This window comes from Crocodylus porosus, unplaced genomic scaffold, assembly GCF_001723895.1.
Source record: "Crocodylus porosus isolate Cpor-Errol unplaced genomic scaffold, CroPor_comp1, whole genome shotgun sequence".
Classification (NCBI taxonomy): domain Eukaryota; kingdom Metazoa; phylum Chordata; order Crocodylia; family Crocodylidae; genus Crocodylus; species Crocodylus porosus.
In genome coordinates, this window is record NW_017728947.1 from 13,716,269 (window position 1) to 13,743,912 (window position 27,644).

The 27,644-nt window shown below is 44.6% G+C and overlaps 1 protein-coding gene across 3 annotated transcripts in view; it reads right to left on the reverse strand.

Annotated features, from left to right (window-relative positions):
- The window catches only part of ST5 (suppression of tumorigenicity 5), a 234,043-nt gene that overhangs the window by 54,174 nt on the left and 152,225 nt on the right, over positions 1–27,644 (reverse strand). For all 3 annotated transcript variants that reach the window (XM_019551360.1, XM_019551362.1, XM_019551361.1), the window contains 5 exons: positions 22,163–22,259; positions 20,796–20,840; positions 17,179–17,363; positions 16,370–16,479; positions 12,718–12,787 (listed from right to left, as the gene is read on the reverse strand). In XM_019551360.1, coding sequence (XP_019406905.1) covers positions 12,718–12,787; positions 16,370–16,479; positions 17,179–17,363; positions 20,796–20,840; positions 22,163–22,259 — 507 coding nt within the window. The remainder of the gene's footprint in view (positions 1–12,717; positions 12,788–16,369; positions 16,480–17,178; positions 17,364–20,795; positions 20,841–22,162; positions 22,260–27,644) is intronic.

Below are 27,644 nucleotides of genomic sequence, written 5' to 3' on the forward strand. Positions count from 1 at the left end.
GTGGACCCAAGGCCACAATTGGCCAGTTTGGCCAAGAGGTGATCATGGGATACCAGATGGAAGGCTTTTTTGAAGTCAAGATATACGACATCAATCTCTTGTCTCTTGTCCAGGTGATAGGTCACCTTGTTGTAGAAGGAAATGAGATTGGTCAAGCAAGACCTACATGCAACAAACCCATGCTGACTATCCCTTAAGATGTCGGTGTCGGCAAGTCCATTAAGGATGGCCTCTTTAATAAACTTTTCTAAGATCTTCCTTGGGATAGAAGCCAGGCTGATGGGCCTATAGTTTGCTGGATCCACTTTCCTCCCTTTCGTGAAGATAGGCACCACATTGGCCTTCTTCCAGTCTTCAGGCACTACACCACGAGCACCAGGAGTTTTCAAAGATCTGTGCCAGAGGCTGGGCTATGATGCTAGCCAGCTCCTTGAGTACCCTGGGGTGTAGATTGTCAGGGCCAGCTGACTTGAAGGTGTCCAGCCTCTCAAGATGTTCCTTCACCAGGGCAGCATTGATGGAGGGCAGGGGATCTCCCCCACCCGGACCTCCCTGTCCCATAGTGGGCATGGGCGTCCCATGGGACTGATGAAAGACCAACGCAAAGTACCCATTTAATAGGTTGGCTTTTTCCTCGGTGTCAGTTGTCCCTGGTTCAGCAGGGGTCCAATGTTGCCCTTGCTTTTCCTCCAGCTCCCCACATATCTGAAAAAGGACTTTTTATCGTCTTTGATGCTCGAAGCTATTTGGAGTTCAGTTGCAGCCCTGGCTTTCCTGTTTTGCTCCCTGCAGGACCGGACCAGTACAGAATATTCCTCCATGGAAGTGAATCCTATCCTCCATCCTTTGTAGGCCTTTCTTTTTAGCCTTAGGAGGTCTGCTAGATCCCTAGAGAGCCAGGGTGGGTGCTGTGCCCTCTTGCTGCCTTTCTTCCGAGACAGAATAGAATTAACTTGTGCATTGAGGATCGCTCCCTTGAGGCGCAACCACTGTTCCTGAACTCCCCTCCCCCTGGGGTCATGGTCCCTTAGGACCTCACTGATGAGCCTCCTAAGCTTGCCAAAGTCAGCTTTTCTCAAGTCAAGGACTTCTGTGTTGCTGACTGACTTGCCAGCTTTATGGCAGATGGTGAAGGTGATCAGCTAATGGTCGCCGTCACCCAGCTTCCCATTGACCACTAGGTCACCAATTAGGTCATCCCCAGTAGCCAGTACCAAGTCGAGCAGTGCTTTACCTCTTGTTGGCCCGTAGTCTTCTTGAGTCAGGTAGAGGTCATCCACGCATGATAGGAAGCTTTGCAACCACTCGGATTTTGCTGAGTTATCCTCCCATGAGAAGTCTGGGTAACTGAAATCCCCCATGACAACCATGATCCTGGAGCATGCGGCCTCAGCCAGTTCCCAGGCAAACTCCTGGTCAAGCTCTTGACTTTGGGTGGGAGGTCTGTAGTAAACTCCCACCATTGTGTCTCCAGTGCCGTGTTCGCCACAGATTTTAACCCCGAGGGTCTCCAGTCCTCCACCCTGGTTGCCAACATCAGCTTGCAGGGATGTGTAACTTTCCTTAACATAGAGAGCTACACCCCCACCCCTTTTATCTACTCAATCCCTCCTGTACAGGGTATAGCCATCTATACCCGTGGTCCAGTCATGGGTGGAGTCCCACCAGGTCTCTGTTATTCCTATGACGTCGTAATTATTTGTGTTAAGCAGGAGGACAATTTTCTCCTGCTTACTACCCAAGCTCCTGGCATTTGTGTACAGGCAGGAAAGTGTCCCCTTGGGGGCTCTTGCCTTGCCCACAGATTGTACCAGGGCTGGGGTAGGGGTGGGCTCCCTTAGCCTTGGCTTGCTGGCTTTGCAAGGGTTGCTCAGCAGGCCAGCAGTGGTGGTAGTCCCCCCATCCCCCAGTGGACTTAGCTTAAAGCCCAGTGGAGCAGGTCAGCCAGTCTGGCTGAGAAGAGCTTCCTCCCCAGAGGAGAGAGGTGGTGCAGATTGGGCCTATAGGTTTTCCTAAATCAGAGGCCTTTGGGAACTAGGGATTTTATCCAAAGTCCAAAAGACACAAGATACAGTGACTGACTTCAGCTGGCTTTGCAGCACTCCCCAATGTACAGAACCTCTAAAAGGTGCAGAGTCTCATGGCCCCATTCTCTGAACTCAAGCCAGGTTGCTCTTTCAAGAGGCTAGTTGGCATAAGGCGATTCTAAGTTATAATATAGGAAGTTTCTCAAAGCTGTCATCCTTGCAGGAATTTCTGCCTCAGCCATCTAGAAATGATAAAGTACCGAGGCAGCAAATTGCTAAAAGCATGCTCCCAAATCCCCAGCATTAAAGAGCCTGGCATAGGGCCCTAAACCAGGTTCTTGGTTGCCTTTCACCATATAGGGTGACTTGTGCTTGTGGAAAATGAATTTAAAGCTGGGTGGTATCATTTTGTACCTACTTTGTATATCTGCAAATCTTCACACAAGATACATGACAGCAAGAAAATCAAGCCTAGTATTAACAGTACCATAAAGCAGCGTGCAGTCATGCAAACATAAAACAATAAAGCTGGAAGGGACCTTCAAAAGGTCATGTAGTCTGAACCCCGGCTCAAGGCAGAATCATCCTTATCTAAACAATTCCAGACAAATGGTTGCCTAACATCATTTCCAGCTGCTTTCTGGTCACTTTTATATTTAATCAAAGCAGCTGATGATCTTTCTCCCAATAACATTAAAAGTTGGTGGTATTTTTTTGCCAGTGCCTCATCATCAGACTTTGATGGTGATGTAATGGCCTCCCCAAAGCATGTTTGTCATACACAGAGCTCAATCAGAGGAAACTGAAGGATGGCTAGGCTTTTATAATTTAAGAATTGCAACTGCTACTGGGCTAATCAGCAGGTGCCTCTGCTGTTATAACAGCCATGAAGAAACGCTGCTACTAAATGAATACAGATGAATCTATTTCGGGATCAAAACCTGCTCAGTACACGTCACATCTCTGAAAAAGCAGAACCCTTTTTTGTCCATATTAGGTATAAAACCTTTTCTAAAGGCATTGAACGATTATATCAAGCATGTGGGATTTTGGTTAAAATCATTGTGTCAAATCTGCAAGAATGTCGAAGCCATGCCAGGAGTCTTGGACAGCAACCAACCAAGAGCTGTCTTACCGAGCGCCAGTAAAAACATCACATTCCTAGGTCATCTATAAGACCAGAAACAATAACTGCTCTGAGTTTAGTTGAAGGCCTTGCCTTATGAAATATTATTCCCTTCAAACATCTGAAAGGTTACATGTCTCTGATTTTATGAGCGCTGGGCATCTTCACTGCTCACATCCATCATATATGATGCCCTTTTACTTTAGAGATTTCTCATTGCAAATAGCAGAGCCTCCCTGGCGCATACAAATCATCATGAAGAGCCAAGGAGCAAATGTCTCAAGGCTGGAGATGCTCCAAGGGGCTGGATTTCTCAAGTGAAATTACCGGTCTTCTTTAACAGTTCTAACATCAGGAGCTGCTGTGCAAATCCCAGACATGAGCTTACATCGGGGTGGGCAAAAGATGGCCACAGAAGCCGGATCCAGCACACCAAGGGATTTTATCTGGCCCGCCCCTCAGCCCTGGTGTGAGAGGCAGCCTGGGCCACAGCACAGGCAGCTGGTCCTGCTGCCCCCAGACATGCAATGGGGCTGGAGCAGTGCAGTGGCTGAACTTTGCTTCCTGGCATCACCTGCAGAGGTAGCTCCTTCCAGCTGCCACTGCCAGTCTCCACTGGGGTTGCCAGACTTGGCCTGATTGCTTAGGCACCCCAGCCCATCCACCCTGCACTCACTGCTGGGGGGTGCCGGATGCAGTGGATGGACAGGGTCTCCATAGACACCTACTGGGGACTTGTGCAGGCAAGAAGCACTAGGCCAGGTAGATGGGATGGGGCTGCAGGCAAGCAGGGAGTCGTGTCCCAGCAGTGGGATCGAGGAGCTGGATGGAGTGGCCGGGCTGGGATCTTGGGGTGGGGACAGCACAAGGCCAAGGCCTGGGGGCCATAATCTGCTGCCCTCACTCACGTCCCTGCAACAGGTGCCGGTTTCACATGCAGCAGCATGCCAGGAGCAGACTGTGCCTCTGTCCCAGGCCCCAGCCCCATACTGTCACTGCCTCAAGATCCTGGCCCCTGCCCCCACTCCTGCTCTCAGATGCTGCTCCCCCTGGCCCGTGGCCTTGTCCCACGTGCCCAGCTAAAGCGTGCCCTGCCTGCAGGGGTCCCAGGCTGGTCTCCACAGAGACCCTGGGGCTGAAATAACTGGGTGGTAACAGCACAGGGCTGGGCCCTAGGGCAGAGCCACTTAGGGAGTTTTGGTGAGCTTTGGTGAGTGGTGGGTGCCTGACCAGGCCCTCAACAGCTCACCAAAATTCCCTCCTCCTGCCCAAATAATTGCCCACCCCTGGCTTACTGAACCTGACTCTCCCTAACCCACTGTACTCACAGGTATCCTCTGGTTGAGGGGAACTTTCACTGCAGCTTCACATAACAGATGTAGCACCTGCTTATTACAGCAAACCCCAGGAAAACACTATAAGCATGTTTACTGCCCTTATTGAAGATGAGGTGCATCTAAACCTTCCTGGCCATGCAACCCCTCAGCCCCCAGGCTTGAGTCGTGGCATCCATGTGGTCCCTGACCCCTAGAGCAAGGTCCATTCCTCTAAAAGCCAGGTGGTATATCCATCATGTTCCAGTTGCAGAGGTCACCCCAGGGGACAGCAGCTGTAATTCACAGATGGGGACTACAAGATAGCTATAAAACTGTGACCCATGCAACCTGCTGCTTGCTTGCCCCTGCTACAGACAGACCCTTTCTGAGTGTGCCTACTGGGCAAGGAGCAGTTGGGAGTCATCTGACTCTGACACTGCCTGCATCCCGAAGGAAAGGGAATGAAGGATTTGGTGTTTTGTTTTTACAGGTCCCAGTACAATAATCTTACTCTATTTGCAAGACTTCTAATGAGCCTCACTAACAACAGGAGGCTGGTTCCCAAGGGGATGGATGGATCTATGCAGCCAGGAACCGAGTTGTGAGACAAAGGGTTGCAATCACTGCTCTGGGATTTCTGCTAGTTTCCTCGGTCAGCAAGGAACTGTGTTGTACAGTGTCTAGTTTGGAGTTTCCTAAGGCAACATCTGCTTTCTCCTCCACTGTGGGACTGCCACTGGACCTGAAAAGGATCCTGACATTTCCTGTTTTAAAACAGGCCTTCTCTCCTAGGTTCTTGAAATTCAGGAGGAGCATTGGGAGCCCTTTTCTTAATACACTGTTGCACTGACTGGGTTGTCACATGTTAAAAGCAAGACAAAAAGTTGCTGCATGGTGCACAGCAGCCAGCTGTTCAAATAAATAACTCAACTGTCTGGATTGTTTTAAAGATACCAGAAGCAGACAGGAGGCTCCCCCTCCCCTTCCTCCTTCCAAAGGATTTCAGCCTTTCACAACTAACTGGGGAATACTAGCCCACAGCATGCTCACTACAATGCATCAGCACATTAACCATAAGGCGATGGGGAGTTTCTATGTCCTCCCTACACCCCTCTAATTGTAGTGGCTTGTGCCAGAAGATGCCACAAATGGCAGTGTGGGAAGGGTGGGAAGGGGAAATGAGCCTAGCAAGCCAGTAGGAAGAGAGACCCAGCCTCTCGATCCTCCCTTCAGAAGTCACAGAAGTGGAGCTATGGGGTTCCTAGCAGAAACCTGTAGAATTCGGAAGGGAAATGTACTATACCTTCTGAATAGCAGAAAGGGGGAAACATGGGATTGTGGATCTCAGAATCCCCCAAAGGTAGCAAGGGACTGAGAAAACATGAGCGGGAAAAGGATTAACCTTGAGAAGTGTACAGTTGAGAAGGGGCCATCATGGAGATGAAGCAGGGTCCAGCTGTGTAAGGCTCACTTTTGCCAAACATAAGGATTAGCTTTGGATAAACATTCTGGATATGCAGCAAGACCAGTCAGAGCTGTTAGAGCTTCACCAACAATCAGTTCTTACTGAGCTGATGCCTGACCCTTACCTACAGCAATCTCTTATTGTGATATTTAAAAAAAAGGTGCTACTTGCTTCCAGCAAGGGCAGAAGGAAATGTAATATCCATTTGGATTAGGCATTAGTCTTGTGGCAGACTGGAAATTGAACTTTGCTTTAATCCTACCTGGCATTAGGGCTTGTTTTGAAACTGGAGCAATCAGGGGAGCAAACATAAGCCAGAATGCAAATAGAGGACACCAGGAGGAGGGAGGGGCCACAGGGTGGTCCTGTCTCACCAACAATAGTTTATATTACAATTTTCAGGGGCCTATTCCAGAGAATCTCCCTGTGAGGTTCTCCTGCTGTGTTATGTTGCACAGAGCAGGACACAATTCGGTCATGTGAGTGAGCTAAACAGAAGGCATGCATCAAGGTGGATGATGCCAAGGGGATGAAGGAGCTGCCCATCATCATTTCTCTGCAGCGAGTAGATGAGGTCTGACAGTTTATTTTTAACAGGTGGGGCCCTTCTTTGGAAGCCCAACCTGCTTTGTGGCTGATGTGGTTTACAAAGCATGCATGCAAGAAATAAAAGTTGGAAAAGCAGATCCACAGCAAACAGGTGACTGTGTCAGACACAACCTTTGTCATTACTCTTGAGCCAAACCTAGCCCATCATCTTCATGTGGCCCTTCCAGCAGGCTGACCTGTTCAGAACTAGAAACAGGTCTTAAGTGCAGTCAGGAACAACTCAGCCTGAGGACTATGCTTTGAAGATTCAGCCTGTAGGCTGAATCCAGACACAAACACCCCATGAAACTGTGTGTGTGATCAAGGTGTGCGGGAGGAGAATGGAGAGTTCTGGCCTGGGTACAAATGATTCTGAGTTCTCTATTTAGTGAGGAAGACTCCTTGCTGTAGAAGATTAATGCATATTTCTTAAAATGTGTACACAGAAGATCAGCAGAGATATTAGGAGAACTTTGGGGACCAAAGAGGAAAGTTACTCTAACGAGCTCTCTGCAAATCCATATAACATTCCCTGAAGCCCATAAAAATATAGGCCACAAGTGAACTCCCCCATAGATGAGGCCCTATAAACGAGGCTGGTTCACTTTCCCTATTTTAATGTAAATATTCCCCTTTTCCCAGTTTAATTTTTGGCCCATAGAACCATTTTCTCTGTTTCATAAGCACAAAGCTGCTGAGAAGGAAGATCCTAATATTTCCAAGCCTTATGGCTTATTTTAAAATCTTCATGTTCTTGGAGGTCAGCTAGAAGTGATAGGAACCCATATCCAAAGTGTGTTCTGCCGTGTCATTCCCTTGAATCAATTGCCTCCTACAGTGACTGATTGGGACCCTGTTTCTCAAAAGGGGATGGGGTCTTACACTTCAGCACAGCCCTGCCAGCAAAGAACAACCAGTCTGCAACATCAGGAGCAACTTCCACAACAGCATACCCAGTGAGACCCATGGGGATCATGTGTCACAGGAGCTCAGAGGCTGCAGCAGTTCTTTGGGTTGCACAGGGAGGAAGCAGCTTTCAATTCCAGGCAAGGTCTATAAGATAAGCAAAAGCAGCCTGAGAGAGACAATGACTCAGCACACCTCCCAAAGGATGCAGCTCTGTCTTCTCCTTGGCTGGCTTCACCCACTTTCTGGGACGTACAAGTCAGCTCCTGGCTTCTCCACAAGGAAAGTTTTGAATATTTTCCATCACTGGGGGCCCCCAGAGCCTGAGTGCTGCCAGTAGACACCAGACTTTCAAAGCCTGATCTTCACTGCCTCGCACTAGTGCAAAGTAGGTGTGAAAGGTCAGCTTGCTCAGATTATTGAGAGTATTCTGTACCTATCTTCTACCCTCTTTGCACATGCATAAATGGATATAGAAGTGGAGAGTATCTGGGGTCTAAATTCACATCTTTTTATTAACTGTATATTTCAGGCATTCAGTCAAGGTATGATGTACAAAATCAAACCCAAAAAAAAAGCCATGGATGATTTCTGTATATAGTGAACAGACTTCAGTTTAGTACTTTCGTGAAAAAGACAAATAATTAAGACACCAAGTTAAGTGATTACTGTAAAAAAGTGAAACTAAGGAAATCTTGTGTTATTACAGGAGGTAGCAAACTAACCATGTTAAAACAGTATACTCAAAAGTGGTAACATGACTAACATAAGGCAGCCATTTCCTTTTACATCAAAATACATATTTTTCATATCAGATCACTAGGAAAGCTATTAAACTTGGTTGTCTTAGATGTACCAGGATTTAATTGGAAAACGTCTTACTGTCTGTGGAACTGCAGATTGTTTGTTATGGTACAATAGGTTACATTCCACTCTAATCCTGTTTTAAAATGAAACAGTGTAATATAAATATATGTAAAATGGATGCAATGTAGAACTTTGTTGTACAAACAGAATGTAATAGTTATTGTATCCCTTGAGGTCCTTTTGGCAGGGTTTTATCAAAAAACCCTGGAAAAAATCTAATGCAAAAAAAAAAAATGTGGAGCAGTTCATATGACAACATTCCAAAATAAAATAGTCTTAATAAAATATTTGGTAAGAAAAATTAAGGAACCTGTAGTCCTCACCAAAGGAAATAGGCATCAGAGAACAGTCATGTGGGACATTAGGCCGTTGGTCCATAGAACTCGGCAGCCTGTCTATTATAGTGCCAGGTGCTTCAGAGAAAGAGCCAGGAAACCCAGCATTGCCAGTCATGGAATAACCTGCTCACAGAGAGGCATCACTCTGGCCCTTCTCAACAGAGGCTAGCTCACGCCCTAAAGCAGTGATTCTCAACCTGGAGTTCTGCCAGATCCTTTGAATGGTGGCACAGGAAATATTACATAGCACCCCATGTGAGAAGATAAGCAAAAAGCAAAATATGAGGAGATAAGCAGATACGGGCAGGCTCAGACTCTCTCTGCCTTGCTGCTCCCTTGTCTCCACTGCCTGGTCCCTCTGCAACAAGGTTAACACTATAGTATATAAATTAGTTTTTGAAATGAGGTGCCACCCAATTCACAAAAGTTATGGAGGGGTGGTTGGGAACCACTGCCAGAAAGCATACTGGTTTATAACACTTTCAGTTTGTCTTACAGCTCTACCTGGCATATCACAGCAGAACCTCAGTGCCATCATGTCAGGACCTCTCCTGCTGCCATACAAGTGTTGCAAATGTCCCTAGCAGCTTCTGAAATTCTGCATCCCTCTAAGTTGGTGCAGTCACCTGTGTCACACTGTACCCCTGGAGCATAGTGCATTATTTGCCTTGCAATGATCTGCAATGTCTTCATGGGGGACAGGATCTTCTTTACTCACTTCCCTACGTTCACTTCAATTTCCTAAAAGATTTTGTATAATGGCTGGATGGCAGCCAATCTGCACAGGTTAGGAATGGCTCCAAACGCAGCTTTGCTCTGAACCCACTGCAGCCCTGGGCAGGCTCCTTCCCCCATGCCCCAAGTAAGAACAGCCAAAAGGATGCTCTGATTTCCACTGCCTATAAACAGGCACAAGAACAAGGGGGTGGCTGAACTCCCTGCAGACATCACTCCCTTCTCTGCTGTGTTAGCAGCACTGAAGCAATCTGTGTAGAAGTCCCATAATCAGCTCTTCTTAGCTAAGGAGAAGTTTCCCCCCAGGCCAGTTATGCCAGTGCTAGGTCTGCTGAGCACAGAGATCACAGTAGCTAATCTAGCCCTACATCCAAGAGCCAGGCAGAAGAAGCCAAATCAACATGTTGCCAGTTACTTTTTCTTCTCTTCTTCTTATCTGATATTGTTAGATCTTCAATCTATTTCTTCTTTCCTTTCCATGATCCAAGAAGGATCATTGCACACACCTTCTGATGTACCTATATTTTAAATAATCTGGTTATTCATATGGGCACTATCTACTAATGTCCTCCTTCTATAGTGGCTCCATAGACTTACAACAGGAAAATGATTCTTGTAGACACTAAAAGTCTTTGTTATTCCAATTTTATATTGCTCAAGGCTGTACAACTGAGATTTTCAAAAGTGAATTGCATGGACCAGTCCTACTTTCATTATCTGCTTCACTAGAAGGACCAAGGCCAGTGCTGAGAGATTTCGAAAATCCCAACCCATGTTACCTTTTTCAGCATTTATATTGTGCGTTCCATCATTGTCATATTAAAATCTCATTTAAGAACATCAGTACATAGCCTTTTAAAAACATTTAAGCATGTCTTTACCAACCCGTTTTATTCTCACCTCTTCAACAGAACTATCACTTAACTCCAGTCTGTAAAGCACTGGTTCTCAACCTTTTTAGACTCAGGGCACCCCTTGGAAAATGCCAGCTCTTAGTTTTCACTAATTTTTTTACTATGGAAAAATATGACAAATTCTCCTGCTGCAAATAACCCAAAAAGACCACAACAGGTCAGAAGGTTTTTGACACTATGACTAAGTACAGATAGTCAAAAAGCCTGAGGCTGAATCAATTCAATCTTTGCAGGTTAGTCTAAACTGCATAGATTGAACTGATAAACAAGTGAACAGACATTCACTTCTGATTCTGGAAATGCAGCCATGTACCTGCAGTGGCCAGCCCAGAAGCCAGTGGGCACTATAGCACACCTCTGTGCGTGGCTGAAGCAGACACCTTGGGCCAAGGCTAGCCTGCCCACCCTGTGAGGGGGAGCCTGCGGGGGAGGTGCAAAGCATCCTGGGATGCTGGGGGACTGTGACTTAACTTGACTCTGGAGGGGATCTGTAATGGAAGTTCAATAAACTGATTTAACCTAAACCAGTGAAATCTGATACTACATCCATCCAGGGGTATCTTAAACCAGTTTTGGCCCTATTGAAAGCAGTTTATGTGCACTGAACTTCTGTTGTGTTACAGATTTGAACCAGTTTCTGCCCTCTTATACCAGTTTGTGTGTATAATTTCTGTCCCTAGTCTATAGATCCTTATTGGAAATCTCTGGGTTTACCTTGTGAATTGTGTAGGTATTTGCACACCTAACAGAACAACTATTGCATGGCATCCCATTGCACCCATAAAATGGTCTCCTGGCATTCCAGGATGCTGCAATGCCCTGGTTAAGAATCACTACTGTAAAATCTCAGTAGTAAGTAACCTCTTTACTGCTCCAAAATGATACTGTCTGAGATTTACCTTGCTTAAAAATTCATCTCTCAAGCTAGGATATTTATGGGAGGAAAACTGCACTAAGTAATAATGGGAGAGTAGGAACTTTAGTAAATGAAGTTAAGGCAAGAATGAATAAAAGAATACATAGGGACCAAAACAGTATTGTAGCTATATTAAGTAGACCAAACATAACCTAGATATGCTTTATGAAGTGGAGGAAGTTCCAGCTAATACATGTATTATATATTCAACCAGTAAGCCAGTGTCTTTAGCAAGACTCTTTGAATATTACCATATGTAAACATTATATTGATCATACAGATGATAAATTATATTGTTATATTATTTCCTTTACAAATGTGCAATAACCCCTACCACATGCAATTCCTGTGTATTACTCCAGTATTGGAGTTTTGTTTCTACGTTTGCCTGAATAAAAAAAAAAGTTTAAAAAAAGCAAACTATGACATTTAGTCTCATAATCAGAGCAGTCTTCCTCCACATCTTTCCCATATATTTTTCCAGGAGTTCTAAAGGTGTTTTCCCAAATTTTATTCTAGGAATGAGTAAATGAATGAACTAATTCTTGAAAAGATAAGTCTGTATCTTTCACAACTGATTTTACCTGCAGTTATTTGCAAAGTCCATTTTTCTTCAACTTCTATTTTTCCTTCTGGTGATCAAACATTAAATGTAGAATACTGCCAGTCTGTTTATCCTACATGCCATTGTCATGGGATGCTAATCTCTTTCTGGTAACAGGTGAAAGCACATGCTGTTCAAAGTTTCCTCCTATTATTTTTTGCCCAATGGATTTTATGCAGTTTACAAAATTCTCATAGTGCATGAATGAGTAAAATGTTAGAGTAAAACCTATTGGCCAGTTAATTAAATTTTCCTTTCTGTATCCACATTTGGGCATATCAAGTGAAAAACTGATCCAGGAACTTCTGTCTTGAACTTCCACAATCAAAGGTGAGATCTAGGCAAGATATAAAGCTTACTGATATTTTCATAAATTTGTTACTTTTATACTCCCTTTATTTGGTGGAGAGAATAGTTTCCATAATATCATTCTAGCTAATTTTTTCCAAGGAAGCTTTGCCGATGTTATCTATACATTATTTATTTTCCAGTGGTGGCAAACGTTAAAAGTAATTGAGCTGTTCTGCTGGCCCCCAACTTGATTGTATTTGCCTGTTCCAATAAGGGTAGTTTAGCTTTTAGGTGAACCATTAATTTACCCTCACATTCATTTCCTCCAGCTTCCCCCCTGCTGTCCGCTACTGCATCCAGAGTTTCATACAGCTCTATAACCCTCCCAAAGGATTTAGTTCAGTTTGATGCAGACCAAGATTCAAGTCAGTTCTTGTTGTATCTGAACTTCTTAGATTTCAGACTTTCAGTGTGATAGATAGTTTTCCATGAAACCCACAAAAGATTTGCTCCTGTCCCAAGACTGTGGTAATGCCACATTTTTGCACAGAGTAACTGCCACCCTGAAATGAAGACACACAACAGACTTTTGTACTTGGAAAGAACTGAAACTGATGTACTTACCAGCAATCTTCTGCAATAACCAAACCTTCGGCTGCCATCTTCTCCAGTCAGCATGAAAGAGAAGGTCTCACTGTAACAGACATCACCCCAGATGTTGTTATTATAGCAGGACTTTTCTTCTGCCCTCTTTTTAAACAGGAGACTGATGAGTTTGAAGTAGCCTAGGTACTTAGAGGACACAGTCTTTCAAAGTGGGCGCAGCATTATTACCCAGCTGTTGCTTTTTTGAATTAATCATGTTGGTGGGGAAGAATATCTACCAGATTGTTCCCTTCTAAACCTTATAAGATAGGTTCAAAGAACTAGAACTAGGCCCTTGGCCACCACCCAAGAATAACAGCACAAGTTTTGGAGGGGTAATTATACAGCATAAACCTCACTTCACACTCCTTGATGCTGACACTACTGTGTGCCAAGTAAGCCTGAATTTACCTGAGTTTCAAAGGCTTCAGCAATCTGAAACCCTAGCTGGAAATTTTTGCACTACTGAGGTATCCAAACCACATCTGTTTTAATCTGTCTGTGCCCTCTGTACTAGAAGCCATGATAAGGCGCTTCTAAGCCAGTTCAATACCAGCAGATGACTCACCTTGTATCAGGGCACACAGCCATGGATTATGGATCCCAACCTTAGGGCCAAAACCCAGCAACTATGTTGCATGAGGCCCTAAACTTCACTGGAGGATTTGGTCACCAGCATATGGGTCTCAAGTCTCATCTACACAAAACTGCTTTTGCAGTGGGCAGGGGAATCAGGATCACAATCAACTGGTATTTTGCCTCATATCTGCAGTTATATCTAGGCTGAGTTTTGTCCTCCTTTCTTCTTCCACCAAAAGTTTTCATTTAAAGTACACACACACACACACACACACACACACACACACACACTGCATCCAAGTGACACTGATCATCTTCTGAACTGCACAATTCTACAAAAGTCCACTCACCTGTATGCCAAGGCAAATAATATTTTATGGCAGACCAAATTAAACATCTTAATTTTTTAAAACAATAATTATCATAAAGGAAAAGGGGTAGGTGAATGGATTTGTGCCTGGGCTGACAGGCATTCATGATCATTTTTTCAAGCTTGCTGAAACACTTTTGTGTTTGTGCTGAATTACCATGGTCTGTATAATTACAGAAAACATCAGCCATATACGTTTCACAAACATGGGCTAATCAGAAATCTGTCTAGGATCACACAATAATAAGGATCTGCACAATGTTGTTAGCAGAGCTACTGGAAGCTTGTACAGACAGTGCCCACACAACAGTCTAATGCTCCTTCAGTGTTTTTAATCTCTCATAATTTAGGTGCTAGCAAGCACTGAATGATATAGCCAAACAATACAGAATACATCATGCGGAACGCCTGCATTTTGTTTTGGTTTTGGATTTGGCGTTTTGGAGGGACAGTGTTTCATTTTGATGTTTTGTAGGGTTGTCCAAAAAGGCTGTGTTTCATTTCGGATTTGCCGTTTTGGAGGGGCAGTGATTTGTTTCAGTGTTTTGAATCACTGCCCCATTTCATTTCAGCCAAAACTGTTTCAGAGCTGTTTCAGAATTTCAATGGTGTTTCGGCCATAGGCTATAATGGGGAATCACAAAACTGCCTATACCTTTGTCATTGCTTGCCTGATTCAGATGAAACTTGCAAGAATGATATCCAATTCTGAGGCCATGAAGCCTGCTATGTTTCAAGGAGATAGGTGCAGCAGTTTCTGGTAAACTGCACTTCAAAGCAAAATTCATGACGTGTGAATGTGAAGGCAGAGTGGGGTAAAAACTGCAGGAATGGTAGCCCCTGCTGTGAGCATGAAGCTTGCCATGTTTCAAGGAGGTAGGTACAGGGGTTTTGTGAAACTGCAGCTCAAACTGTTGAAAGCAAATGTGTATCACTTTGCGGCAGCCTGTTGTCATCCTGTACGCAGATCCAGTGGCCCGCTCCCCCTGGGAGGAGTCTGGCACAGCCCCGCAGCCCTCCAGGCACCACAGGCCCCCGGATCTGCGTGCGGGATAACAGCAGGCTGCCACTGCCTGCTGGAACCAGTGCCAGCACTGGGTTCTTCCTGGCACTCAGCACAGGCTGTGCCGGGCAGACTCAGGTGCTGGCACCAGCAGCATGCTGTCATCTACATGCTCTGCAACGGGTGAGCGCGGAGTTTAAAAAGGCCCCGCACTCACCAGCTCTGGCAGCAGTGACTGGGGCCTCTGAGGGTTCGTGGCAGAGCCCCCCCATGCAGCACAGGGCAGTGGGGGCAGTGGGGATTGCCCCCCCCACCTGGCACCCACGTGGCAGCTGCAGTATCACAAAGGTGCAGCGTGGCTCGGTAGAGCACCACGCACTGCCTGGGAGCTGCGGCAGCTCCAGCAGTCAGTCAGAGCTCCTGGTTCAATCCCCAGCTCTCTGATCATTCCCTCAGCTCTTCCCAGAGGGCATGAGCCCCAGATCTGCGTGTGGGGTTTCAGCAGCCTACTGCTGCCAGCTGGGGAAATAGCCCAGAGCCACCGCCATCACCAGCTGACATCAGCAGCCACATCATCTGGGAGCCCGTGCTCCTGGGAAGAGCTGGGGGAAGCAATCAGAGAACTAGGGAATCCAACCAGGAACAGGGGGAATGTTCAGGGACCTTCTCCAGCCCCCAATTCAATTCCCCAGCTCCCTGCTCAATTCCCCAGCACTGGGGTTGGAAGGGACCTCAGGGACAGATTGTCACTGGCCAGCTACCAATGTTAATATCAGAGCAGTCCTTCCTCCCCACCCCTCCCTCTTTTCCTGCAAGCCTGACTCTGAAACATTTCGGAAACATCTAAATCATTTCAGAAAATTTCTGAAACATTTCGAATGGCCCATTTCGTTTCAGAGCCTTGCTTTTCATTTTGGAGTCCTGCCGCCGAAATTTCGCACAGCTCTACTGCATATGTGTTTTGTGCCATGCAAACCCATGAAACACCCAATCCATTCTTTTTGGTTTCAGTAATTCACTTAAGGATTGTGCTACCACAGTGCTAGTTTGGTGTTGCACCACAGTCAGACAACTCAAAGGCACACTTCACACCATGTCTCATTTCATTGACACATTTCCTGTCGGCATGTTGAAAACCTGTTTCAAATTAACATTTTGAATTATCTGCTCTTATCCATCTACCCCTCTGCTAACTGTGGAGCAGGAGAAAAGGATAGAGACATGCTGAAGTTTCCCTCTGGAAGAAGAGGGGACTGAGGTCCTGGTCCTCCCTTGGATTCTACCACTTCCCTCAGCCAGCTTAGAGAAGCAGAGCCCAACTGAAACCTGTGAAGCTGCAAAGCAGCTAGCCTGCAGTGCTTTACAAACATTACATTTGCTTTTTCCTGGGGAAAACACAAGGTGCTGGGCAGTAAAGAATCAGGCCTAGCCCTTCATTTCTGTATTGGAACTTGGAGCTGCGGTCAACTCTCCAGCTCCCTTTCCCAAACCACACAGGACTGAGAATCAAGCAGAACAAAGGACAGCAATATTATGGAACTTAAAAAAAAAAAAAAAAAGCAAATACATCTGTACAAGTTTGAAATGGCTGAGAATCAAACTGCTGCTTCCTTACTTGGGCCAGGGCTCAGCCCAGGCATCCAGAACACTTGGTGGAAGATGCATACAGGAGACTTTACCTGTTGTATTCTGATACTGGGGCCCAATCCTTGGCATCCGGAAAGCAGAACTGGGGGATGGCTTTGAGACGCTCCTCTGCTTCACGCACTTGCTTAGTGGGTCTTTCTAACTGTGGTAGAAAGGAAATGATTCACATGTATCCAGATAAAGCCAGCCAATCACAAATACACTCAAGCAACAGGTTTTCTAACAAGTCTTTTGGGGCAAGAGCCATCTGTTTAGATTTTTTTTGTACACTGCCTAACAGACCAGGCCCTGCTTCATGATGGGGACAGCTAGCAGCTACTTCAATAAAAATTGTCATTACTAACATTTTGTAACCTGGACTGAAGCTGCATTGTCTCTCAGCAACCTAATGTCCTTCCCTAGTCATTGTACTTTAGCACTTTCAAATGTATCTCAAAACTAATTTCAATTTCATTTCCACTCTAGGGGCACAATCCACAATCTTTCAAACTGATTTCTAGAGCTTTGGATCAGACAGTATTTAGATCCTATGGCTAGATCTGAGTAAAAATGCCTGCCAAATGTTTAGAAACTGAATTGAAACTCATAAATTCAGTGCTTGCATTTAAGTTACACTAGTTCTGGAAAAATGAGATTCTGTAAACCATGAAAAATATTTTTGAAAAGGCCTCACGTTTTTTTCTCTCCACACTGGATACATTTCCCAAAACCAGACCTTTTGACCCAGACCTTCAAAACACCACCTAACTGTCCCATTTGCCCACTTCATTGAATTTAGCCAAAGCCATCTCAAGATGGGTTTAAAATTACCCTCTGCAAACAAAATACGTTATTATGTTACCTTGGGAAATTGATAAGACACTTCTGGGAGATAAGTATTCTTTGAGGGTTTCTTTTTCAGGGAAACCACCACAAAATACTCAAACAGCTCCCGCTCCTGCCATTCAATCAGCTCCAGTTCCAGTGTCCGATAACTAGGAGCCCTCTTCAGCATTGACTGGATGTGAACTAGACGCTGGGTGTGAGCTGACAATTAAAAAGAGAGAAGGAAAAATCATTACCTGGGAATAGACAAGTAAGCTATGGTAATTCACAAAGGACTTTCAACCTGCCAAAAACACTGCTCCAAACATGTTCCCCTTTAAATGTAGGCGTTTGTGCACTGAACTCTCTTATTAATTCCATCCATAAATCAAAACCTTCTCCAAGTACTGAAGCAATGCAACACTAACCTAGTAGAATCATTAGCAGCTCATAACTTTACCCTTGCCAAAGATCTGTTTTTTTCTTCACTTACCAGGTTCAGCTGCTGCCATCTGTATGTTTACAATTTCACTTGAAACAATGGGGTTGGTATGTTTATTAGGGCAGCTAATCAGATCAGAATTAGACATGCAATGTATTATTAAGGGCCAACTCTAAAACCAGTTAAGCTTTAATACAGGTTTGTGCTGCAGCCCCAATAAAACAATTAGCAAGGTTTCCTGCAGTTCCTGACCCACGGATGCCACTTATTACCAAGATATTTCATGTAAACCAAAGGCTGGTTGTGTTCCCCTGTGGGGTCTGCAGCACTTGAGCATGTCTAAGACAGTGGTGCCCCATCTTCTTTCCCTTGGGCTGCTGCTCAGTCCATCTGCGGACCGGATCCAGCCGGTGGGCCCAATCCAGTGCATGAGGTGGTGAGGCAGGGCCTGATCCAGCTGTGTGGGGGTGTTGGGGACCAGCCCAGCCCTTGTCAGGCCCCATGGGGGAAGGGGGCATGGCCTAACCCAGATCTGGCCACATTGGTGAGGGGAAGGGACTTGTGGCCTGGCCCTGATCTGGCCATGCAGGGGAAGGGAAGGGGACACACACTGACCCCAATCTGGCTCTGTGGGTTGGAAGGGGCATGGCCTGGCCCCGATATGGCTGCAGGAGGAAGTGGGGGTATGCATGGCCTGATCCCTGATCTGGCCCTGCAGGAATTGGCAGCAAGGAGGGGTGGCAGTATTATTTGCCACTTCTCCCCCTCCATTACATTTCCTGACCATTGGGAAGTCCAGTGGGCTGGATGCCATGGCTCTACAGGCTGCATTTGGCCCATGGGCCAGAAGTTGAGCATCCTTGCTCTAAGACATAAGGCGCAGCACCTGTTCCATGAGTGCCAAGTACCATCAACTCTGACAAGTTGTTGCTTTTAGAGAAGGTGTGGCTCAAGTCCCCCACAGGGTTGTCTTTCTGATACTAGCTAGTGCATGGGGTAGGGCTAGAGTCATGGCCATGCCTTATTCTGATCCAGACATGTCCCCACTTGCCTGTACAGGTGAGGTGCCCTTTCCCAGACTCATCAGGCAGTGAGAGATGTCATACAACTGCTGCATCTAGTATACAGGTACCAAGTGGAAATGGTTCTCCATATCCTCTTCCCTACCTTCTCTCTATGAGATCCCTATCCTTGGGACAACCATAACTTGGCCCTAGATGTGCAAACAGACATGGCTATTTCTATTCCAGTAACTTCCTGTTTGCAGACAAAACCTCTTCCACAGCAATGAATTGTGACATCGTAAAATTGATGGATCATGGCAGCACCCAATTAACTGTACAGATATTTGAGGAAGCTCCTTGGTCATCAGCTGGCATTGGGCCATCACTGAACACAATAACAGTAATTTTGATATAATACAAGAGGCACAGGCATGATTCAGCTACTTTCACATTGCAAAACCTGCAGTGCCTTGTGGTTGCATAGCCTTAGCAAAAAATGCAAATCATGAGCAGGGGCCCCCTCTAAACCCTGAAACAGTCATGCCAGTCACACACAGACAGCCAACCCTCCCATCTTCTTCCACTATTCAGAGCACAGTAATGGTTTACAGCAGGGATGCCACAGGCCTGATCCTGGCACATGGGACCAGGTGGGAGTGGTGTGCAACCCCCAGAGCCCAATCCTGGCAGGCTAAATTGGCACAGAATCCCAGAACCTGATTTCAGCTGGCAGAGGCAATGCACAGCTGCTGGAGCTCCATTCTGGTAGGCTGACGCAGCACGAGGCCCCAGGACCTGATACTGGCAGGCAGGGCTCAATCCAGCCCACAGACAAGCCCCAGACTCCTCATCTGGACCATTAGGCCAAAAGGTGAATGGTCCAGCTGAATCATGCCAGTGAATACATTTGTGACAGCTTTTTTACTATTTGTGGCTGATCTGGGCTGAAAATGCTCTCTCTCCCTCTTCCATGAGGAAGCTGCTTGGGACCAGGGGTAGGTTATATTGAGTCCACACTTTGGGACAAAAAATAAATATGGACAAAGGGAAGCATTTGTTTTTGAGTGTGTAAAGCAAAGCCCCATCAACAACACCTGGAACAGAAAGAGCTTTTTTCAACTGAATTTGTCCAGTCAGAATCCTGCCCGTTTCTCCCAAGAGAGCAGAAAAAGGATGGGACCCATTGTGGCTCCAGCCTTATTATAAATAAAGATACAGCTCTCCGCAATTCCACCCCCACCTCAGAACCACAATTCTGCATGCCTGCTCTACGTTATCATCATTAATGTGGGCTTTTTAAAAAAGAGAAACAGTTGCTGCTACAGACAATAAAAGTCCTCAAACTCTGGTTTTCTTCCTTTCTATAGTTTTGTCCGAATTTCAGTACTCCTGAAAATGAGGGGCTAGAACCTTTGACTGGAACCAAGCAGTGTGTGTGCTGGGGCTACGCTAACTTTCTTGCTGCACAGCTTAAAAGAAGTTTTTACTATTTGAAGTTTGTAGACTTATATCTCCATACAACTTTCTAAGCAAGCCTCTGGTGTCAATCGGGAAAATGCCAGCATATGCAGAGCTAACAAAGCCCAGTCTCACACCTACCACTCCTCTTTATGCTCAGTAGATTCTCCAGTCTCAAATCCCAGTTAGATCCTCACACTTCATCATACCCTCAATTTCCAATATTTATGCCATATTCATGACCCAGCATTTTGAAAGTAGCCAAGAGAAGCCATGGGGCAACAAATTCAATATAATTTAGAGCAATGTGGTTCTCAAACTTTTTTGTACCAGGCCCCATTTGTAAACATATTTGGCCAGTCCCAACACCATGCCCCTCACTCCCAACCTGCTGCCCCCTGCCCTCAGGCCCCAGCCCCTCTGCATGTGGGGCACAGGGTGGGTATGTGGGAGGTATGGGGAACTCCAAGCAGCTCCTTGCAGGCTGGAACTCTGCCAGCCTTCAAGAGAAAAGCCATACTTTCCTTCATTTTTCTCCTTTAAAAATGGATTCTCCCTTAAAGTTTGTTCACAACCCTCTCATATATTCTTGCAACCCACTTTTGGGTCGCAACCCACAGGTTGAAAAACACTGATTTAGAGAAGAAGTCAGATTCCAACAGGAATGATTTGAAGTGATGGGAGTGTTTATTTTAATGGCCAAGGCAGGCATGACTGTGGCTGGAAGCTAATGCAGACATGAGCCCTCACCTTTAAACCTGTCATCTGAGTCACTCTCACTCTCACTGTTCTCATCTGCAAAAGAAATAAAAGACAGGTCTGTTAAAGCAAAACAAAATCAAATGGCTACTTTAGTCACTTTGGTGCGATTGGGAAAATAATCATGTCTCACCATCAGCCCTGCATTTGGCATGCTCTCCCCTGGCATTTAAAACCTCATGGAATAAGTGGTCATCTGTAAAAGATGGGGTCCTTACAATGGATTTATTCTGATGCTTGAGGTTTAGAGCACAGAATAGCTGCAAGTACAAAGTCTCGTACCACAGCAAAGTTTATTAGCAATGACTCCTCAGATGTGTTAAACCATGGGGCTGGATGCATCATTTTGGAAACTGATTCCAGTCCCTCCTGTTTTTAGCCTTTATATTGTTGCAAGACAGCTGCACAGCATAAGGGAGTTCCAGGAGAGGCCTGGGGGACTTTGTGTAAGGTCCTGATCTGACAAATCAGCAGCATGGAATATGAACAGTATGAAAAGTGACAAGCTATATTTGTGAAGAGTATTTGTATTAACTTCATAATACTTCAGCTATATACATGTGGTCACACAAGTCTGCAAATACCCACCCCTGCATGTACCACAAAATGAAGAGAAGATGGAAGTTTTCTGAATTACTTCTCTCTGCAAATATAAATATCTAGAAACTGTTTTGTTCATTTTTTCATGAAAAGGCCAGCTTTTCTTAGTGGTGCAGTTTGCAGACTACAAAAATAAAGTCATAGTTTTGCATCAGGAAAAAGCATGAATTAATTTCAGGGTCAAGTCTATGTATTCTGTGCAGCTGCAGATACAAAATGCAGAAGTTAAGACTGTGAGGGTCAAACTTTTCGGCAGGCAGGCCAATAAGCAGCCCTGCACCCTCCCTGAGTGCCAATCTTATCCCTTTCCCTGGCTTAATCTGCTACTCTGAACTGTGCTCCCTATCATGTCCTCCCTGCCCAATCCACTGCTCCACTTTCTGTTCCCAGCCCTACCTGCCACTGTGCTGTCCTTTTCTCTATCTGCCAGGTGCCACATACAGAGGCTGCCTGTGGCACTTCTGGCACATACCACAGGTTGGCCATCCCTGTTTTAAGAGATGGGCTGGACTGATGCATTTTGCCAGCCTTGGGGATAGGTGAGATAGACATTGCCGTACAACCTAATTTAATTTTAACACAGTCCATTTTCCTCTGAACACAGACATGAATGAAAACCAGCATATAAAACGAGTGCAGGAGATCCCTGGACGTGTGTCCTGTGGATCAAAGAAGGGAATCTCTGCAGGAGGTGAAATAACAATCCCTACCGCAACAAACTGTATAGGCTTATTTAGCCCAAGAGATCAGTATTATACCTCGCAGTGATGCTGTTTCAATATTGGACATTGAAAGCTTCTTCAATCTCTTTTTCCCTCTTTTCGCACTATATATGGAATTGATCCGTTGTACAAGCTGCAAAACAAAATTAATAGATAATGAAAATAAACATTTCTCTCTCAAGATACTGTTTATGTCTATACAGTTAGTTCTCTCTGTTGTTCGACATGCTGGTATGACAGCTTTGTCCTCTGCAGCCTCTACCAGCTGGAAATGCCTCACCATTCTCTTTACTACAGTGACACTTCACCTGCATTTGAGTCTCAGCTGAAAATATCCCTATTTCCCTTAACGTGAGTGTCATTTTTTTTTTTTGAAAAAATGTCTAAATTGACCTAGGAACCTATTTCCTGATTTTAAAAGGAATCTAAGCCCAATGAGATAAAGGCTCCTGAGTGGCTTTAGAAAATGTTACCTTACACACCTCTCTCCACTACTTCTATCCTTCTCCCTCCCTCTCCTTTGCTCCCTTGCTCCCCTCCCCCCTCCAACCCCATTGTTTTTCTCTCTGTCTGCATTATCTATTAGGCAGATTCTGTGGTCCTCACCTGGGCAAACTCCCATTGTCTTACGCCTCAACGCAGGAAGGTCCTTAAAACATGGCTACTTTGAAACACACAAATTGTCTTCTTGATACCTAGGTACTTACCTATCAGAACTGGAGTCTTAATCTGTTCACTTAAGCATTGCAGAATTGGGCCCTAATTTTGAGATACAGAATCAGAAACAGAGACGGCATAAATCAGTGTAGCTCCACTGATATACATCAGCAGAGGATCTGGATAGGGAAGGATCCAAAGGAGTGCAGTACATGGTTACACTGCTCTTTAGGTGCATCACATGTGAGCTCTCAGCACAAGGTCTGGCCAGAGCACTCATATAGCTCAGGAAATCAGGGGGTGAGCACTGCCACTCTTTTCCTCCTATCCTCTGCTGAATTCAGCAGATAGGAGGCTGGAGGGAAAGGGCAAAAAGCAGCAGCATTTACCCCATGGGCTCCGGAGCCATGCGAAAGCAGGTGCTCCAGTCAGACCTCAGCATGATCAGCTGGTGAGCTCAAAGCTCACTGCTCACACAGAGATCTGGCAGGAGCCCACAATGACCATACAGTGAGCTCAAAGCCAAAGCGTATGTGCATGTGTTGGGGGGAGGAGGGCCATACTCTTCTTGCACTGTTCCTGAATCCACTACTGAATTTGGACTATAGTGGTGTTTTTTGGTTTGGGGATTATTATTATTATTATTATTATTCATAGTATTAGTAGTAGTAGTCTTCACTTGAACTACATTTGTTTTCTCCAATCTTATCCTCACTTACTGAAGCTTTTTGAAGTCAGCTCCCAGTTTGCCACATTCCATCAAAGTGGAATTTTGACCTGTGGTCAGCCACACTTACTGCTTCTTCCTCAAAGGGCTAATCTTGAAAATAACTATTTATCAGAAAGTCAGCCTTGTTCCCAGCACAACTGAGATATGAGCTAACTGAAAAACATGCATCCGAGCTGATACTATTCAGAAAACTGGGGTTCAGAAACTTTGACATAGAAAGTAGAATTCATAATCAGCACTTACACAGCACTTTATAAACTTCAACTTGCTTATTAATATTAAGCAATTCATCATCACAATAGCCCAAGAGTCATTAACAGTATGTTGAATTTCCATAGCAGTTTTCCGTGTAGAATTTCAATGTGATTTGTACAAGCCAGTATTACATCATTATATAAGTAAGGAAATAGGCAAGGGTGCAATTAAGTAATTTGCTCAAAGCCACACAGGAGGCCAGGAACAGAGAATAATCTGCAACACAGCAGTCACCAGGTCCCTACACACAGTTAGCTAGAGAGATCACACTATCTCTGCTTTGTTGTGAATGACATATCATGAAATGACTACCTAGTTTAGGTGATAAACATTGTTGTCATCCTTTGATTTTGGCTCTTGGTTACACAAGTGTAAGCTCACAGGAGCTGTATTCATTTATGATGGTATGATCATGAGCCTGGGACACAGCCTTAACCTATAGTCAAGATACTGCTTGTCTAAATTACACAGGTATTTGGTGTTTCCTTTTTATAGCTGCTCACCATACCATTCAGATTAACTGAAACCTGCTCTCCTTGTTGTCTTGCTCCTGGCTGTATTGGCCTGGAAGCTGTACACCCACAAATGGTGTTAGAGAGCTTGGCTGCTACTGTACAGTAATTTCAGGAAATCTCACCCAGATATGGGGCAAATGACGTGCGGAGGCAGTGCAACCAGGCATGCCAAGGTCAACACTGAGGGGGTGTGTTGCAATTGCTCATTTCCTTTCATGGATCTTCCTGACTAAAGGCAGCTCAAGGTGCTTTACCATGATGAGTCACACACTGGTCTGGCTCAGAGTTATGGTTATGTCAGTGTTGCGTGATTTAAAAGACCTAACATCTCATTAAATCCTGTTAAAAATCTGGGCCTCATGGCCTGATCCAGAACCTATGGAAACTGATTCAAAGGTTCCCAAATAACTCTACGGCCCCAAGTCCTGTGTGTGGTGCACAAAGCCAGCAGCCGTTCCACACGGAGCTACTGCTGACTCAGCATGGGGCATTTGAGATGGTTTATCAAGAATGGTTTTACTGCTGTTTCCCCTTAGTCTAGTCAAATAGATGCAAGTGTTCATTAGCTTTCACTTAGTAAGCCAAAGCAAATACTACTTACAGCAGGACTTCCATTTAATGTCCCATCTGAGGTCCAGTGCCTCTGATAATGCAATGCTACTCAGGCACACCAGTACCAAATAGGAGCAGATATCCTGAGCAGGATTTGAATTCACAAATTCTGGTCTAAAGCAAGGCCTCCTACCAACAAGCCCTGCTGGCACATAGCCTCTTTATTAACACCAGGAGGTGGGGGGTGGGTTCAAAGGACCCTGTCAATGTGGTATTCTTTAAATCGTCTAATTTCTAAATACTCGTTTGGGATTGAGCACCTTTTAAATGAAGACAATGTGTCCTGAATTTTGAGTGAAAAAAAAGGTTACAAACTTTTTTCTAATAAAGAAAAGATGGTAAATAATAATGGTAAGACTGCTCCCCTACCACCTGTGTTGCTATTTAAAGAGACTCCTGAATGGGCAATAACAACACCTCTTTTACCCCCTTTTCATGTCTTCCTCTTCTCTTCTTCAGAGTGCACTTGACTGCCTGCTATCTGTCTAGTTTCAGCTGGACACAGTTAAATCAAGGTCCCTTCAAGCTGCTCTGACTGAAAACAGGGACAGAACAGCAAAACTCACTGACCCCAAAGGGCTGTCCATTGCAAAGCAAAGATACTAAAAAGAGACGTATAAATCTTTTCCCTCATGCCTATTTCAGTTCTAGCCTCCTAGAAACCCACAACATGCAAATGGAGATATGGTTGTCAAGTTGGTAGAGACCATTTAAACCAGAGAAACAAAAGGAGGAAAGAGAGGGGAACAAAGAAAAGAGGAGAGAAGATGAAATTCTGTCTCATAAGCATATGGAGCAGTCTCCTGATTTTATTTCACATGGGTCCCCTGGATCACCAACCACAATTATTTAAAAAATAAAAAATAAAAAAAGCAGGCCACGTCTCCCTGAAATCACAGGACTCACTTAAAAATGGTGTGTTTAACAATGTAAAAAAGTCAGCTTCTTTAGATTTGCCCCCTGGCTTTGGAGCCTTTAGGGCAGTTGTTCTCAGCCTTTTTTAGTCTCAAGGCACCCTATCTTAGACTCAGAAAATGCTAGCTCGTAGCTTTAACTCATGTTTTGACAATGGAAAAATACTAAAGCAATTCCTCTGTTGCAGGGAATTCAGAAAGACCACAACAGATCAGAATCTGCTGACATTATGGATTCTTATTTGAAATCTCTGGGTTTATCACATGGCACCCTTAAAAGGATTTCATGGCACCCCAGCATGCCACGGCACCCTAGTTGAGAATCACTGGTTTAGAAGGTCACATTTTTTAGCTATTCTTTGCAACTGTGAAGGCTAATAATAAACTATTCTTTTAATGAAAGCCCAGATTCACTAGTAATCACATTATTCAAGCAGGTACAGCTTTTTGATAAAGTATACCAAATATAATGGGAATTTTAATAAAATTCTCATCACTGAAAATGAGGGTGCCTGTAGACATGTGGCAGCTACTTCAACGTGTTGTAATTACAGTTTATTAGTATGCTCAAGCAACCTCAATGTCTCATGTATTCACCATCACAATTCAAAATGGCAGCAGGGGTGTTCTAAAGCTTGCCATTTTGAAATGCAGGACACTGAATACATGAGACACTGCAAGTGCTTTAATTAGAGTGGCTCCCCTCGTCCCTCCACCCAGAGCACGTGTAAAGGCTCCTTGAGATTTTTAAATCAGAGGAACAAATTCAGAAATGACATGCAAACTTAAAAGCCAAACTCTCCAAGTTTTACTTGAACTGACTAATATCTAAATCCAGTTATTGGAACTACTTGAACAGTAAAGTATTACACTAGGTGAGAGTAAAGGTATCAAAATCTGGACCTAACATAATTATTTAAGGATATAGGATTAATTGCCTTCATTTCAGTTCAGACTAAAGGACAAGAATATTAAAAAAAAATCTTTCTTTTCTTTCTATACTGTATTTATAGCTGAAGTTTTAAAAACACTCTTTAAGAGAACAGGAAGAAGCTGAATGTACAGTAAAAGCTAGCTTTGTTCACAGAATAAAAATAAATGTGTTGGCAACTCTCTCCTTTTGCCTCTATTGTGACAGACAGTTATTTCACATCCTACTTTAAATTTGACATTCATTTTTTTGCTGAAACAGTCCAAATTTAATTCATTTTTAGTTCAAATCTAAAGAGACAATGAGTTTATCAGGACCAGACAGGCTATGAGTAAACAATGGGAACCATATTAGGTCAATGGTGATTTCCTTGGGAACAGTTACCATAAATAAGAGAGGAAAAAACAGTTTCAGATGCATACTGCACATAATACATAGCAATGAATCAAGTCACTGAGATGAGTACACTACCATTCTCTTGCTCAGAGTAGAAAAACATGGTTTTTTCATAGTAGAGATTCACTTTACATGACCAAGCTAGGTCAGCCTGGCAAAGAGCTGCACAAGTCTTTGGGTCCTATTTGCCTCTATGGGAGCAGCATAGAGTCATCCCACTCCAAGGGTGGGAATCTCTGTTTCTGTGCTGCAGCATGCTGCCAGATGGTGCATAAAATAAAAAGCCCTCCACTGCCTGGGGTTCCTAGGTGCTTCAGTATGGACCCCAAATTTCCTGTTCTGGGGAAAAAAAAGACTTAAATGGATGGCTAAATCCTGTGCAGATGGTAAAATCTCCAATGTGGAGATCTCTGCACATCTTTCTGCTGTGCCCTGAAGAAGACTTGTTTCCAAGCAAAGCAAGAACTTTGCCACCTGTTTTGCCTTTGGATTACGGTAAATCTGTACC